The 15,121-nt window shown below is 46.5% G+C and overlaps 1 protein-coding gene across 5 annotated transcripts in view; it reads left to right on the top strand.

The window, feature by feature from the left end:
• ASTN1 (astrotactin 1) overlaps positions 1-15,121 on the top strand; it is a 295,307-nt gene that overhangs the window by 91,910 nt on the left and 188,276 nt on the right. For all 5 annotated transcript variants that reach the window (XM_066361604.1, XM_066361603.1, XM_066361600.1 and 2 more), the window contains exon 2: positions 11,704-11,891. In XM_066361604.1, the coding sequence (XP_066217701.1) occupies positions 11,704-11,891 (188 nt within the window). The remainder of the gene's footprint in view (positions 1-11,703; positions 11,892-15,121) is intronic.

The raw sequence follows: 15,121 nt of genomic DNA, 5'->3' as shown, positions 1-15,121 counted from the left end.
TAAGAATTCTCATCTTCAACCGGCTTCTGCCGGCTTTTCCCAGGATCCCATCTGAAGGCCCAAGTGAGGTTTCACGTAGGGTATAGCTCCAGGATCTACCAGAATGTGGCCAGTTTTTAAGTGAATTGTAATTTTAGGTTCCTCTTTGCAATGTAAAGGGATGGCTGGTAGTAGTTTACCTTGGAGACCCATCCTCTAGGTGGAGCCCATGTGGGAGCGCTCCTTCAAGGGTAGAGATGAGGATGTTAATTTGATGTTGAAAAACTTGCATGCACCCTTTGAGGACAGTCTCCTTTCCAGTGTCCCAGTTGATTACAGCTGAGATATCGATGCCTGGGCCAGCATCCTGGGTCATCCCCTAGGAGGGTATGATGTGGGCCCACAGGTGATTTTAGGTTCCTGGCCTTGGAGCTATTGTAGCACCAAAGCTAATAGTTTGGTGGACTTTTGTGTACAGTTGTGTATTTTTTAAGTCTTTATTAGCTTTTAGCCACAAATTATTTAATGAAGCTATTTTAGAATACTGAAGCCTCGTGGGAGCTCCTGTATAATGATAAAAATAAGTATCTCATTCGGTTTGTTTGATTTAGGAACCCTTGCTTTCGAGTGGACGTGTTAAGTAAGTGATCTTGTCTATTTGGAACATTCCCCACCATAGCTATTATAATTTTAGGGTGTTTTTAGTAAAATTGTGCCATCTTATAGATTTCTACAGCTTCCGGGACCACAGTTCCTAGACATAAAATAAGCAGGTGTGCTGGAAGGTGGCACACTCAACTCTTTGAAATTTAAGGATCCCATTTTAATTACCTATGGATATATGTATGTTTGTATGTATGTATGTATCTGTCTATTCATCCATTCTTTCATCTAGCTATTGGTTTGTTTGTTTATAGACAAACCTTTGGATCTGTCAGAGCCAAACTAATACCTAAAAGGGATGTGCCACTGGATTGGGAATTGTGTTGTTTTATATAGTACACCTTATTACTTGAGGTAGGCAGATGGCTTAGTGTCAGCTGACTCATTCTGTGACCAACATTTCTTAATATGAGAGTGTCTAGGTTAGGTGCTGAGTGCTCTAATAACCTTTAAATGCTCAACTCATGCTCATCAATTTTTCTGGCTTTTTGGCTTTAGAGATTCCCATTAGCAATAGCTAATGAGAACAATGGCTAATGATAATAAGCACTTACCTACACAACAAGGCAAACTTGTGCACTTTAACACACTAGCAGTAGCCAGGAAATGTTACTGCAGTCTGGCCAAAATACTTCCCATGTGTGCCATCAACACTCCCCAATGGGGAAGGAGGGCTAGGTAAAGGGTTGAACCAGCAGACCCTGAAGACTGTGGAATATGGACCATTCTAGACACATGGGGAAACTGTGGCTGTCACCAGCAGTTCCCAGTGTGGAATTGTGGCCTGAACCAAGCACTAGGGGCTTGGGTGGAACCATCTGCTAGTTCAAACTGCCTGACCCTGGATTGGAAAGCCAGTCAGATCGGGAGCTCCTCCCCAAGAGAGGAGTTTGGAAGCGAGAGGAACTTACCCATAGCCTCGGGAGATGGTTTGAAAGACAGCTCAAAAGGGTTCGCGGATGCCATGCTCGTATTTCTTGTTGTCCCCAAAGCTGCTGGAAATCTCCTTTGATGCCATCACTGCCACTAAATCTGTTAAAAACCAAAATTCTACTGAATACATTTAAAGATCTAATTGGCTTTATTAAATGATTCATGAATCAGGCAGCATCTCATTTTAGCAGACAGAAAAAAAAGAGGGTTGAGGAGCTGTATGTACAAAATGGAAGACTTTTGTAGGCAATAGCAGGCGAGGCAAGGAACTTATTCTAGCAAAGAATGGGTGTTTTGGGGCAAGGTCAACTTCTTTTGGGTGGAGGTAGGGTTCTCTCAGGCAGCTTACCTCACTAGTGCTGACCAGGTTATTCTAGACTGACTGGTTAAAGGTTGCATTTCTGGGAGAAGCTGAACGTGCAATTTGGCTGCATATTATTAAGTCTTGCTTTGCTGACATGGGGTTTAGCACGAGTGACTCCATTTTGGGCCTGTTGTTTTTTCTTCTTAACAATGATAAGCACTTTCACTGCTTAGTCTGCAGGAAAAGACTCAGCTTACCCCTGAAGAAAGCTTCGTTGTTATTTCAACACCACCTTCATTTACTTCTTTTCTCTTCCTCGACCACAGTCACTACTCCCACATCCCTTTGGGAGGGCCTACCCATCTTAATTCACAAACATCTTGCTAAGTGCCCTACAGCAAGCTCACTGGACTGGCCTTGCATGTCAACCTTGAATGGGCATGGAAAGCATGGTATCCCTCTGTGAAAGCCCTTGTGGCTGGATCTGAAAGCAAAGAGAGCATAGGTGGCGTTTTATCAGGGGCATCCAAAGAGTGTTCAGTTTAATAAGGAGCATTAGAGAAATGTAAAAGCATAACTTGGACCAGGTTCCTTAGTCTAAATGGGCAGATGTCTGGGCTCATGGCTCCTGGATGTTTGAAGGCTCTTAAGCACCTGGAGTCATTAAAGGTACTATTTGCTTAACTCTGTCAATATTATTGCTCAATTTTAGAATTTATGTGAATGATACTAATCATAACCAAAACACAGTATTAGTGGTGGTGATGATGATGATGATGGTGATAGTCATGTTAAATCGTGTCCATTATATGCCAGATAATGCTAAGCACTTCTATTCTGCTGGAGTTGAGATCTGGAAAGTGAGAAAATGAACATTGAAATAGGGGGAAGAACAGTGGCCTTGAAGCTAGGAGTGCTAGGACCCCCACCTCCCATTTTAGTATTTACTAACTAGTGAACTTGTTTGAGTATGTTGACTTTTCTGGAACTATTTAAAATGGAGATATAAATACCCACCTTAAAGGGTTATTGAGGATTTAAGTGAGCTCATGAATATTGAAAGGGCTTTTTCCCAGAGCCAGTGCATGATGGCTACATCATGACTCATTGAGTTGAATCACGGATGATAACAGAAATACAACTGGATGAGAAGTAATTAGAAATGGAGATAAATGAAGACAGTCTAGAACAGGCACTGGGCTCTTTCTTCTCCTTCTATAAGTCACTTACAGGCGATACTTTGTCATCATCAGTCTCATTTTTCCAACCATTTTATAAAGCGAGACCCACAGAGGGAACCTTCCTGAAACAGTTCAGGGCCAGAGAATTAGAACAAATACTAAACTCTTTGCTAGCGAAAGCCTGAAGGACGAGAAAGAGGAGTCAGGAGGAGCAGAGCTCTCCCTGGGTCGGTTAGGCAGTTTCCTCCCAACCTTCCTACCACCAGGGCCCCAGCTTTCTGACCTCCAGGCATTCATGTTGCTTCCAGTGCCACACAGCAAGGACGGCAAGGACGGGGCCTCCAAGGACTTGCAAAGCTCAAATCAGAATTCTAGTTGCGAAAGCACAGGTTTCAAAACGACTTATTCTCATTACAATGTATGAAATGATCCGTAAATACATATTTTAGCATTACAGAGTTTAAATATTATTACACATTTTACTTGATGTCAGATTTTGTTAAATGCGTGCCGTTATCCCAATTTACAAAGGTCAGTCAAGTGGCAGTGGCGGATAGAACTAGATCTATGTAAATTTGGTCTTCACAGTGCCTCTGTGGTTCAGATAACCCTGCCTTTTTCAAAGAGCTCTGGGCTCCCTCCCTCCACACCACCTTTTCAAATGAGACTTTAATGAGCATCATGTGGATAAACTCATCGCAGAGGTTTGAAAAGATCCAGAGAAACATATTCGTAGGAGCAAGCAAACCATTTTGGATGAAATCATAAGCCATTTGAAAGCCTCCTCGTCTCTCTCCGGGTGTGTCGGAGCCTTTTGGCCGCGTCCTCCACCGGCAGGGATGCTTTCAGCTCCACGGCTAGGTAAATAGAATGCTGGTGTCGTCACTTGATTGCTATTCATGCCGGCGCAGACTCATGCAGTGACCTACTTCCAGAGGCATCCATAGAAAGCTCCGCTGCTTTCCATCAGCCCGATGTGAAAGGCCACCCTCTGCTTTCTGTCCGTGCCTGCCCGCCCCCGCCACAACATACTATGGACCATCGAGGGTCCTTATTGCTTTCTCTCACGTCACACCGGCTTTCATTTTGGTTCGTTTTAGTCCATCTTCAACCTCTTTGGGGAAAAGAGAAGTGGTGGGTGGGATGCTAACATTTCTGATTTTTTTAAAGGTATAGCTCTATAAAGGGATATTGGTGAGGTTGCAGAGAGAAATCAGGTGAAGTTTTTTTTTATTTAATTTAGATGTCTCTTGTTTACATAAACATAATTGATCACAGATAAATAAGTCACTGGAAATCATTTGGAGGCATCTTTAGGGGCACGATTCTTTCTTCTTGGGGGCCACTGATGGAGTTTCCCTAGGTCACTGTCATGAGTTGCAATACAGCCAATCTTTCCTCTAAAAATGGCAGGCTCGGACTGAGCTGGAAGCGTCCCCAACTCCAAGAGGAAAGTTTGATTTGAAAAACATTCAGAGACATTTATCCAGTTGGCAGAAATATACTCAGCCTGCACCCAATTCGGGGGAGGGGGGGGGTGTCTAACCAAAGCCAAATGTCACGTGTGGTTTTGTGTGGTTGAATACCATGGTTAGAGATGGGGAGTCCTTAGAGACCTTCTAGTCTGGTCATTTGAAGGTCAGAAAACTGAGTTCCAGAGAGATGACAGAGCCTTATCCTCCCAACTTCCCGTTCAGTGGTCCAGCGCGCCCACAAACCTGCCATTCCCTCTCTCGTCACTGTATCGTGGTGCTTTAGGCTCTTTCATTTTTGCCATCGAGAGCACATGTCACTGAGTGAGGGAAATAGAAATTTCAGTTTTCCCTCTCCTGATCACCAGTGGAAATTTCTATTCCAAATCTCAGCAAGTCAAGAAGGTTCTAGTTACTTGAAACAGGGGCCTCCTGTGCATCTATTGGGTGAGAGGTGGTTGAACTTTGAAGCCACTGTGCTGTAAAGCCTCTGCTCCCACAATTCTGCGGCTGTTGCTCAGAGCGGTTTGGAGGCCGAGGAGCAAGAACAAGATGGTGGGAGGCAGCTGGCCCTGAGCTGAATAGAGGAACCACAGTGAGACTTCCTTTCCCAGTTGGACACCGAACATCTTCACAAAAAGGATTTCCTGGCTATGCTGTCTCCCGTTCTGTTGTTCACTTGGTCGGGTCTGTACCATTACAAACTTCAGGCAGACCTTCATGCCCCTGGCATCTGTGCTGGTTGAATTCAGGCCCAGCAGGGCACCTTGTTTTATGTGGCTCTCGGTCTGGGCGGTCGGATCGGACCACTTCAGCACAACATGCCAGATGGTCCCTGCGGTGAGAGGTACGGGGGCCCAGCCAATTCAGCCCGAAGCACGTTGTTTCTCCGGCCGGTCTCCTTCCTCGCTTCTCTTGACTTTGTCCTTTCTCTCGGCAGCCTCTCCTTTGTCTCCTTTTTCATCTGTCCCTCATCTTTCTTCACAGATGGCCAGGACACTCATGTGCTGCTCTCATTATGTTTATGGAACAAGTTGGGGTCTTCAGAGGCTGCCGTTCTAGAGGCATTAAAGACGTGGGTCACTTTTGATACCGGGGTAAAGATTTGCAGGATAATTAGTGATCCTCTACTGTTATTAACCCCTGACTTAAGCAGGTTATTTTCTTACAAAGGTGTTGAAAGTTAATGCCACTGTTAACAGTTTCAGTTGGCAGACCGTAATGAAGCCATGTGGGAACGCACACCTACCATCAATATCTTTCAAACTCTGAAATTAGAGTTGGAGGGAAAGGAAAATTAAAAAAGAAATAGAATTGAAGAAAAGGAGGTATTTTGATCACAGGCCTACCTTTGGCAAATTTAATAGTAGTCCCTGTGGAATGGGACCCATCTGTTATTCTTAGTTTTGGACAATTGGCTTTGTTGCTACTAAATTTCTGAGCTTAATTGTCATCATACAGGGAAACTCTGAATGGCAGCAGAGATAGCATTAGGGTAGTAGGGTGACCATGTTCTGTTTTTAGAGATGTTCCTTTCCCTTTTAATTCTTCCATAAAGACTATGAGGCCATTCGCCATACCGTACTTGATAACTTGAAAAACAACCAAACTAAATGAGTAACCCACCGACCCCCTTCCCTTCCTCTAAGGGCAGGGAGTTTTGTGGTAGCACATTTTTGTCTCCCGATTAATCCAGTTCTTTAAGAACTCTGTTTGTTATTCTGAGGGGGAACCCTCTCAGAAGCTGTATTAGATTTAACTGGAAGAAGCGTTTTTAGAATTAACAGCAGGTTTGAAGGTTTGAAGGCCTGGGTCTAAGCAAAGCCTTCTAAGGGTAATGGCCATCAGGGGTGTCGCCCTCAACCTGGAAGACTTCAGGGTCAGTTCATCAGGTGCCCTTGACATGAGGCTAAGAATTGACAAGTCAGTGCTTCTTCTGGCTTGACCTTGCCCCCTGAGCCGCCTCAGGGCTACTCCGGTGGGTTCAGCTTGAAACTCAGCCTTGCCAGGGGTGAAGAGGGGCCGGGTGCCAGGTTTGCTCCAAGCCACTCTAAGTTACTCAGTGATTTAAAGGATACTTGAGAACTCCTCCAGTTCCCGTCCACATTTGACTTGAAATTGTCAGTTTCTTTGAAAGACAGCATCATGGATCTGGTCCTCAGTGAAGGAATCTTTTGAAAAAATTCTGATCCTGAAACACTGACAGGTTGTCTTAGCAGCTCAGTGCGGGGATTCTGGGCGTGAGGGAATGTTTAAAGCAAGACAAGGGCATTGGATGGCATGAGGAAGTTGTAATGCCTGGAAAAGGAATTTTTGTAGCAATTTTTTGGGTGTCCTAAGCTAACCTCCACAAAAAGACAACGCTGCAAGCTCACAGCCCACAAACTAATCTGAACAATGGCCAAGGCTAATCTAAATGTGATTTCATCTCACTCGCCTCCACTCTGCCATCTCAGATAATTCTGAAGGGTGGCTTTGCCTGCCCAGGTTGTCTGTGGCATGCAGAAGCTCCAGGTTTCTGCTTTGGAAACTGCATGTCTGTGCCAGTGGGAATGAGAACCGTTCTCACCAGCTTGAGGTCCAGTCTGAAGATGGGCCTGGCTCTCACAGGCTCTGATCACATCCCAAACCTGTGCACCCTATGCTCAAAGGGAAGGGAGGAGCGGAGAACAGGTTAGACTTGAGAGCAAATTTGGCACTGTTTGTGACATTGAAATTATTGCTTTTCTGGGTGCTCATGTGAAGCACACCCTTTTCGACTTAGAATCGTGGATGGTCAAAGTAACAAGGGATCTTGACATTTATCTATACAGCCCCTCCTTATACAGATGAGGAAACTCAAAGCTAGGCAACTCATCGAAGGGTATTCCAGACCTCGGTTTCCTGAGTTCTAGTTCAGCATTTGGGTGACTGTAGGATACAGGATCAGAGTTGCCGAGTGACGCTGATTGAATCGAGTGTTTGCTCATCTCTTTCTGGGTCTTTTTGATCTTTCTAAATTGTAGCTCTATTTGCTCCTCTGTGTTGGCTCTGAACTTCTTAAACTGGCATTGACAACTTTCACAGTTGACACCAATCTGCATTTTTAGCCTCAGTTCTCCAATACTGTTTCATTTTCTCCACCCCACAGCAGGACCGGACCTCCCTGGGTTCTGCAAACACACACTGCCCTGTTCCTTTGTACACACCACTCTCGTCATCGGGACTCGTTTCCCATGTTCCTTCCCACTGTATCTTCCCCTGTGTGTACGCCCAGCCGTGTTCCACCCCCTCACTCAGCGTTGCTGTGACTGCTCTAGAGGGCTACTCACGGCCACGGCTTATTACTCGATCAAATGCTCCTGGAGGGTAGGGACCATGTCACATAGTTGACCGACTGGCAAAAATGTTGTGCTCCGAAAATATTTGTTGTGTTCAAGATAAATGGCACGCTGGTTTCTATTTATTCCAGACAGTTCTAGGGTTTCGGGAGGTGCAGCGGGGTGTGAGGTGTGTGGGGTGGACAGGCTGGGGGTCAGGGCAGCCTCACCCTCCTGCAGCTCTCAGCCCCAAGTGTGATGACGGCGTCGGCACTCCTGCCACCTGTGGTGTCTCCAGGTGACTGTGCCGGCTCCCGTTGGCGCTTGTTTTATTCCATGCATTGGAGCGAAGGCTCCATCTGATTCTCGTCTGCAGTGCTCAGGAGGCCGTGGACGAGAGCAGCTATTTTATCGCCTCCCCGCTTTCCTCCTGGGAAGACTCAGGGTGGCCTTGCATTGGTAAAGCAGTTCCTGAGCATTTCCTCTTCTTGAGGTCTGGACCAGCGTGATTGCATTGATGCTCCTTCCAAGATCCAGCTCGGCCCAGCAGCAGTGAAACTCACAAGACGTGTATTGTGCCCTGTGTGGTTTTTCACTGGCTGACCCAGGCCAGGCACAGCATAAGCAAATGCGTTCTTGGTTTAGCATTTTAGCTCATCCACGCCAGTCCCGGCCAGGAGAAGGGAAGAAAGCCAAGGAAGTACCCATCATTCTTGAATTGTCTTGGAGCTAAAATATGACAGTGCCCTCAGTGGCAGACATGGTGTCCTCCTCCCTTTCACCTTTGCCCTCTGTGATGAGTCTGGTCTGGGAAAAATGAGGATGTCACCGTCCAGAGGGATGGGCATGAAAATCCAGCAGAGAGGTTCAGAGGCTGGCCTGGTACCAAGGCCAGGGATGCTGTGCTCCCTGCCCGCCTCTCGTGGGAGCCTCTGTCAGCCCCGCCCCGCGCCTGTTCTCTCCCGGGCACCATCACTCCTGGGACCTGGGAGCAGAATACCTTTCTCCTCAGGCAAAGTCTTGGAGGGTCGCTGAATGTACAGTTTCTTTTCGGGCTGATGAAAATGTTCTGGAACCAGAGTGATGATGGTTGCAAAGCTTTGTGAATATGCTAAAAACCGCAACATTGTATGCTCTGAAAGAGTGGGTTTCTGGGTATGTGAATTAAATATCAATTTTAAGTGAAGTCATGGAATACTAACTCCTTGTGCAAAAAAATTAAAGTCCTGTGTGTAGCACAAAATTTCCTAAAGGACCATGTGGACTTTGTCCTCAAGTGTGTCCTCTCTCCGCACATGTGCAAAGGTCGGGCTGTGTGGTGTGTGGGTTGGGGGTGGAGGGGAGCTGACAGAAGTTCATCCATCTTATTCCCTGTTCTGTGTCAAGTCGGGTGACCTTGGTCTGGGTGTTTACTTGTCTTTGCTTCTGCAGTTAAAACAGAGGTAATGAGCCTGACCTACTTGATGTTCTCCCCTGGGAAATAAAAATCTGGTTGGTTAAGCGCTTTGGAGCCGTGAGGGGCTTGATTCCTTCTGACTGATACCAGGAGGGGCCGGAGAGGCTCTGATGTGGGAGGAGTAAATCCGCGGTGCGGACAGGAGGCTGGCATGTGTTGTGCTGGGTGGTTCAGTTGTGTCACTAGGTGCTGTATCAGGAACTGGGACTGCTTGTGACTCTTCTGTGCATGGTGAGAGGAAGGTGGAGTTGGTTTATTCAGCAATGCCAGGGAAAGGACTGAGGGGAGGAGGATTGTTTCTCGGGAGGACTCTCCCCACGGCTTTGATGGATCGGCTTGATGAGCAGTTAGAAGGGTCAGAGCTGCGGGGTGGGGCTTGTGACTGGAGGTCCCATGCGGCGTGGCTGCTGCTGGTCTAAGCAGGCACCCTTGGAGGCACACCCGAGAGTGTCTCTGAGCCTGGACATTCAGTGAGGTGGATCGGGAAGCCTGTGACACTGCCTCACCTGACAAATGGGGCTGTGCCGGCAGAAAATGGGTACAGAGGTGTAGGGACCCTTCCTTTCTCACACCCTGTGCCCATTGCATTTCTGCCATGCTTGTGACGGTCACTTCCCAGAGCATGGACAGCTTGCCAGCCCAGTGCCCACCCAGATGACTGAGCCCCCTGAGTGATTATGGGGAAGGGCTAACTAAGCTTTTGCTGCCAGCTGGTCCTCCCTCACACCCTCCACTGTACTCTTCACCTTGGTCTGTGGTAAGAGGTGGGCGCTCATATCAGTGTCTTTTAGGCATAGGCTAGGGGTGTGTGACTCATGCAGGTTTCTTGTCACTGGCTTATTCTGAGAGGCCCAGCCACCATTCTTCCTCATTCTCTTGTCAATGTCTGAATGTGCTTCCCCCCATCTATGTAGTCAAAGGAAGTCACCCATACTTCAAGGCACAACACCAGTATCACCTTCTACGAAGAAGAAGGCTACCTTGCTCCCCTCTTCTGCTCTCTACCCGGGAAAGACCAGTCTTTCCTTCATCGGTGTTCCCACACCACGTTGTAGCACCTGCCATGTCCGTGCATGGTGGGTTGCTTGAGAGTCGTAGTGCCTAGAACAGGGTCTTGTGCATAACACATGCCCAGCGTGTGTCTGCTAAATAAAAAAATAAATATATAAGGAAATAAATAACGTGGAGTACCGTTTGTGCCCTCGCACAAATAGTGAAAGATATTTATAAACACCATAAATATTTAAAATTGCTTTCCTCTTTATGGTTGTGGTACTTGATGAGGATACTATTCTAAATGTCTCTTATTAAATCTTTTTTATGTCTATGGAATTATTATTTTTTTTGGTCAAAGGTGATAAATTTTGGAAGAAGCCATGCCTTATGAAAATGAAGTTTTATAAAGCCAAGCTTTGCTACCATGTGTCCAGCGGAACATTTGTTCCCTCGGCAGTCAGGGTTGTTAAGGAAGAAATGGTTTGGGAGCCAAGTAACACTCAGGAGAGGTCGGGCCAACCAGGTCTCTCTGTTGTGGGATGCCCCAAAGCTTTGATACAATGTTGCTTAGGAATCTCGGCAGAGGGTCACGTTGCAGCGTACTTTGTACCTCGGCAGCAGTAGCTTAGCGCCCGTGGTCTGAAGTGCACGGTTGGCGTTTTGTCACTCGTTTGTTAGAGGTAGTCCAGTGCCTCATTCTCTTACCCTGAGAGCAGGCGAATGCTTTTGTCCGTGGTCAGGGCCCACTTCCTCACCACCGTTGCCGTGTACACCACCTCTGCTCTGCAAATGTGAAAAGACAAATGAAAGGGAATGGAAACATTGTCTGACCTGCTGCGGCGAGCATGAGACACCTCCAGTGGGTGATGCAGAAGTTACTTGTGGTTTCAGAAGAAACCTGTCAGCCCGTGGCTCTGGAGTCACTTTCCGGGATGGCTCTGTAGTGCCAGCTCTCTGCATAGTAATTACCAACACTCTCCTTGGTCCAGTCATTGGTGTCGAGCAGTAATTTCTAGGGAGCTCACACTTTAAAATTTATGAGGGAAACAACCTTGTATTTACCCCAGGAGGTGGCTGGCGTCAGAGTGTTCCGACTTGTGCTGTGTAAAGGATGCGGTTGAGCATAGAAATGTGGGGAAGAACCTGAGTTTTTGCCTCGCTATTTTTCTCCATGGGTGAGAGGCTGGTTCGCTAGATTACAGTGCACAGACCTATGGGGGATAATTTTCTTCTCAGGGTCTCTTCCCTTCCTTGAGATTTGGAGCAGCAGTGGGTCTGACCCGACTGTAGTTGGAACCTCCTCCGCTGGCTTCCGCTGACACTGGCTGATCAACGCCGGCGTCTAGGAGGAAGCTGCATGAGAAGATTCGGACTGGTCCAGTCGGGGTTCTGATGTGTGCCTTTGGTGTTTGTCCTCCAGAGATCTCGGGGAACACGGAGGACATCCCGCTGGTGCGCTGGCGGCAGCAGTGGCTGGAGAACGGCACGTTGCTTTTTCACATCCATCACCAGGATGGCGCCCCGAGCCTCCCCGGACAGGACCCAACGGAAGAGCCGCAGCACGAGTCGGCAGAGGAGGAGCTGCGGATCCTGCACATCTCCGTCATGGTAAGAGCAGCGTGGCCCGGCCCGCAGGCCAGAGCTTACAGTGCCTTGACCCGAACAGCCTGGGAGCCACGGACAGGCTGTTTTCTCGGTGAGACCCAGTGGCACAGTGACGACTGCGCACGTTAACGAGTAGGTTTCCCGTGTATGTGGAATCCTCTACCTGTCATGTATGTAAAAATTGCAGTCATTTCTATAGCACCATTACCCAGCTGCTGTCTGTAAGAACATGCCTACACCTGGAGTCACTTTTACAGACCACCAACACTATTAGACGGGGGAAGTCACCTTAGTAAGAAATGATTCAACTAGTGTATCAGAGTGTCTCATCATAGATGTTCCGTAAATGTTTACCGGATGACTGAAGAGCCAAGCTGCTTGCTGCTCCCGGGCCCTCTCCTCCCTTTCTCCACCCCGGAGGAGGTCAGCATCCTGGCTGCGTCTCCTCTCACAGTCGAGGTCAAGTCGATAGATACTAGTCCCTCTCTCTAGCCCAGCACAGAAACTTCTCCATCTGTATCCCTTCTCCTATTCAGAAAAAAAAATTTAAAAGATTATAAGATTCTAATTAGAAGATTTTTTTTCTCAGAAAAATAGAAGATTAGTCCTAAAGTTGTAGAAACGTGTGTTTTAGAAGCTCACTAGCAAGTCTGTACAGTGGGAGGCGGGGGTTTGTTTGGTGGTGTTCTGTTCACTGCTGCATCCTTAGCACTTAAAACGGTGCACTTACATACTTAATGCTTAATAAATAGTTGTGGGATAAATGAGTGAATTTCCCAGTGGAGATAAAAAAGACCCATTTCATTTGGCATTTTATGTGTTAGTGTTGTGTTGGCAAAGGCAGTACGTCTGCTCGCAGGGTAGCAGTCGTGGGCCGTATGTATGAAAGGCACGGCTATTTCACTGTTAGTAGTCTCAGCTGAGATCCACTCTAGGTCTTGGTCTGAACTTTAATTCATCGATTGTTCCGGTACCATCACTACATGCTGTTTAGTTTTGTGTATCAGATTTTGAGGAAACTGAGCACGTTTTAGATATACAAAATTTTCCACTATCCAAATATATACTTGACACTGAACACTTCCCCATAAAAATATCTGATAAAATCTTAGAATGTGATCCTTCCATCTCTTCCTCAATCGTATCTTGTGAATAACAGGTTTGATAGATCACCTAAATAAACACAAGCTACTTTATTTAAAGTATATGGTCAAGAAATGAGTTTTTGAACAGCAAATGGTAAATCTCAACGTCTAGATATGTTGGAAGGCAGACGGGTAAATGAGATTGTTATGCCCCATATTTACAAATTAAATGAAGTTTATATCTTGGGTACCATACCTTTACATCCGTAATGAAAGTTCAGTGTGTCTTGTCCCGGAGAAGGTTGTCTTCAGTGTAGTCTGTTGTTTCCAGAGAACGGTGAGATCAGGACAATCAGCTGAATCAGCCCTGGCTTGACTGGGGCGACAGATGTGGAGGCCACAATGTCTTCACATGGATAATGTGGTTTGATTGAAAAAAAAACAAACAGGGCATGGGGTGGTGGACTTCCCACCAGCTATACACATCCTCCCATATATGTGGGAAACAGTCATGGTCATGGGTGGTTTTTATTTCTTTTAGTCCAAGACTATGTCCAAGAACCAGTCTTTGTCACACCAAATGCATGTGTAGGTTGAATAAAAAATGTGTCAAGATTCCCAAGAACTAATACTGCGTGTGATTTTTGTTTGAAAGAAAGACCCTGAATACAAGAAGTAAGACAAGCGACGTGTCAGAGGTGTGTTTGAGGGGGTGGGTTGGGGGAGTAGTGTGAGCATCCTGACAAGACAATCTAATGGTTGTCCCAGTTGCTACATCATATCCTCAGTGTAGCAAGGACCCCACTCTCCTTAGATTGAGGTGTTCCAATTAGTTCCCTAGAAAAGTGTGTGTGTTTAGTGTCTGTATGTGTGCTTGTGTATGCACACACTTTTGTAGGGGCAGGTGGCAGTGAAGATAGAAATACATTGATTAAGGATACCAAAGTGTGCGAGGAAATAGATTATGGCCTTAAAATTATAACTACCCCCATGAGAAGCCCTGCATTACGAATGCAGTTCTTTCTTTGAGACCCCCTGGGCAGAGGTTCATGGACAGTAGACACTTAAAAGGAAAGAGAACAAAAGTCAGCCTTGTTCCTGAGTCTTAGATCTTTCCTTCACAGGCTACTGGTCACCCATGGGAGAGCACCAATCACATTCTGTTTCCTGAACAAAGTGGAAGATAGTATTCCTGCAGTTCTATTTAGAGTAGGTTATTTTCAACGAGGCTGGAGGAGGCAGAGGTTAAACCAGCATGGGCAAAGGGTGAGAGGGGACAAGTCTTGTGCTGGTCTCCAGCGTGGCCTCTTGGAGGTTGGTAGGCCTCCGTCTGCATGAAAAATGCAGGAAGTCTTTTTGACTTCAGCAGGAGAACAGGGTTCCACAGGTGAACTGTAGAGTCGAGTCTTCCCTCCCGTGCTCTTCAAAGATGGGGTGGTCAGTGGAGCCCCAGCTGCCCAGCCTGCGGTCTCGGCTTCTTCCATTCCCATTCCGCACCACGCACCCGCCCACACTGCCTCTCCTACCCTTCAGGTCGTGTTCTCGAGACTGTCCCAAAGTCTGAAGTTGAGTATCTGTCTCAGCTTTGTTTGAAGATGTGGTTCCCGGAGTCTCTTATGGTTGTTGCTGCTGCTTTTATTATTATTATTTTTATTTTTAAATTGAATTTATTAGAGTGACACTGGTCAACAAAATTATGCCGTTTCAGGTGCCCAATTCCTCAGCACATCGTCTGTACACTGCATGGTGTGTTCACCACCCCAAGTGAGTCTCCCTACATCACTGTACCCATGAGAGATGGTCATCACCTGGTCACCCATGAGAGAGCACCCCGTCCCCTTCCTCACAGCAGTCACCACACTGTCCCTTCCCTGGCCACGAGTTTTTCTTTCTCTCTCTTTTTTTCCCCTCTTATGGCTTCTTCTTAAGAAACTCAGAGATGGGTAGACTCTATCTGATATCCCTTCCTTTGGATGTAAACTAAGCAACAGTTCAAGGCATGCAGAATGAGAGCATTGTAAGTGTAAGAAGATAGTAAAATCCTTTGACTAATAACAGTGTCGGGGGAAGCAAAATGCACTTAAATAAAATCTAACTCTCCAAACTCTTTTAGTTATGAAATAACAATAGCAGGGCCATTTTTCATTA

The sequence above is a fragment of the Saccopteryx leptura genome, chromosome 2 (assembly GCF_036850995.1).
Source record: "Saccopteryx leptura isolate mSacLep1 chromosome 2, mSacLep1_pri_phased_curated, whole genome shotgun sequence".
NCBI classification, from domain to species: domain Eukaryota; kingdom Metazoa; phylum Chordata; class Mammalia; order Chiroptera; family Emballonuridae; genus Saccopteryx; species Saccopteryx leptura.
The sequence above is the reverse complement of the archived record's forward strand: the minus strand, read 5'-3'. Positions and strand labels throughout refer to the sequence as shown.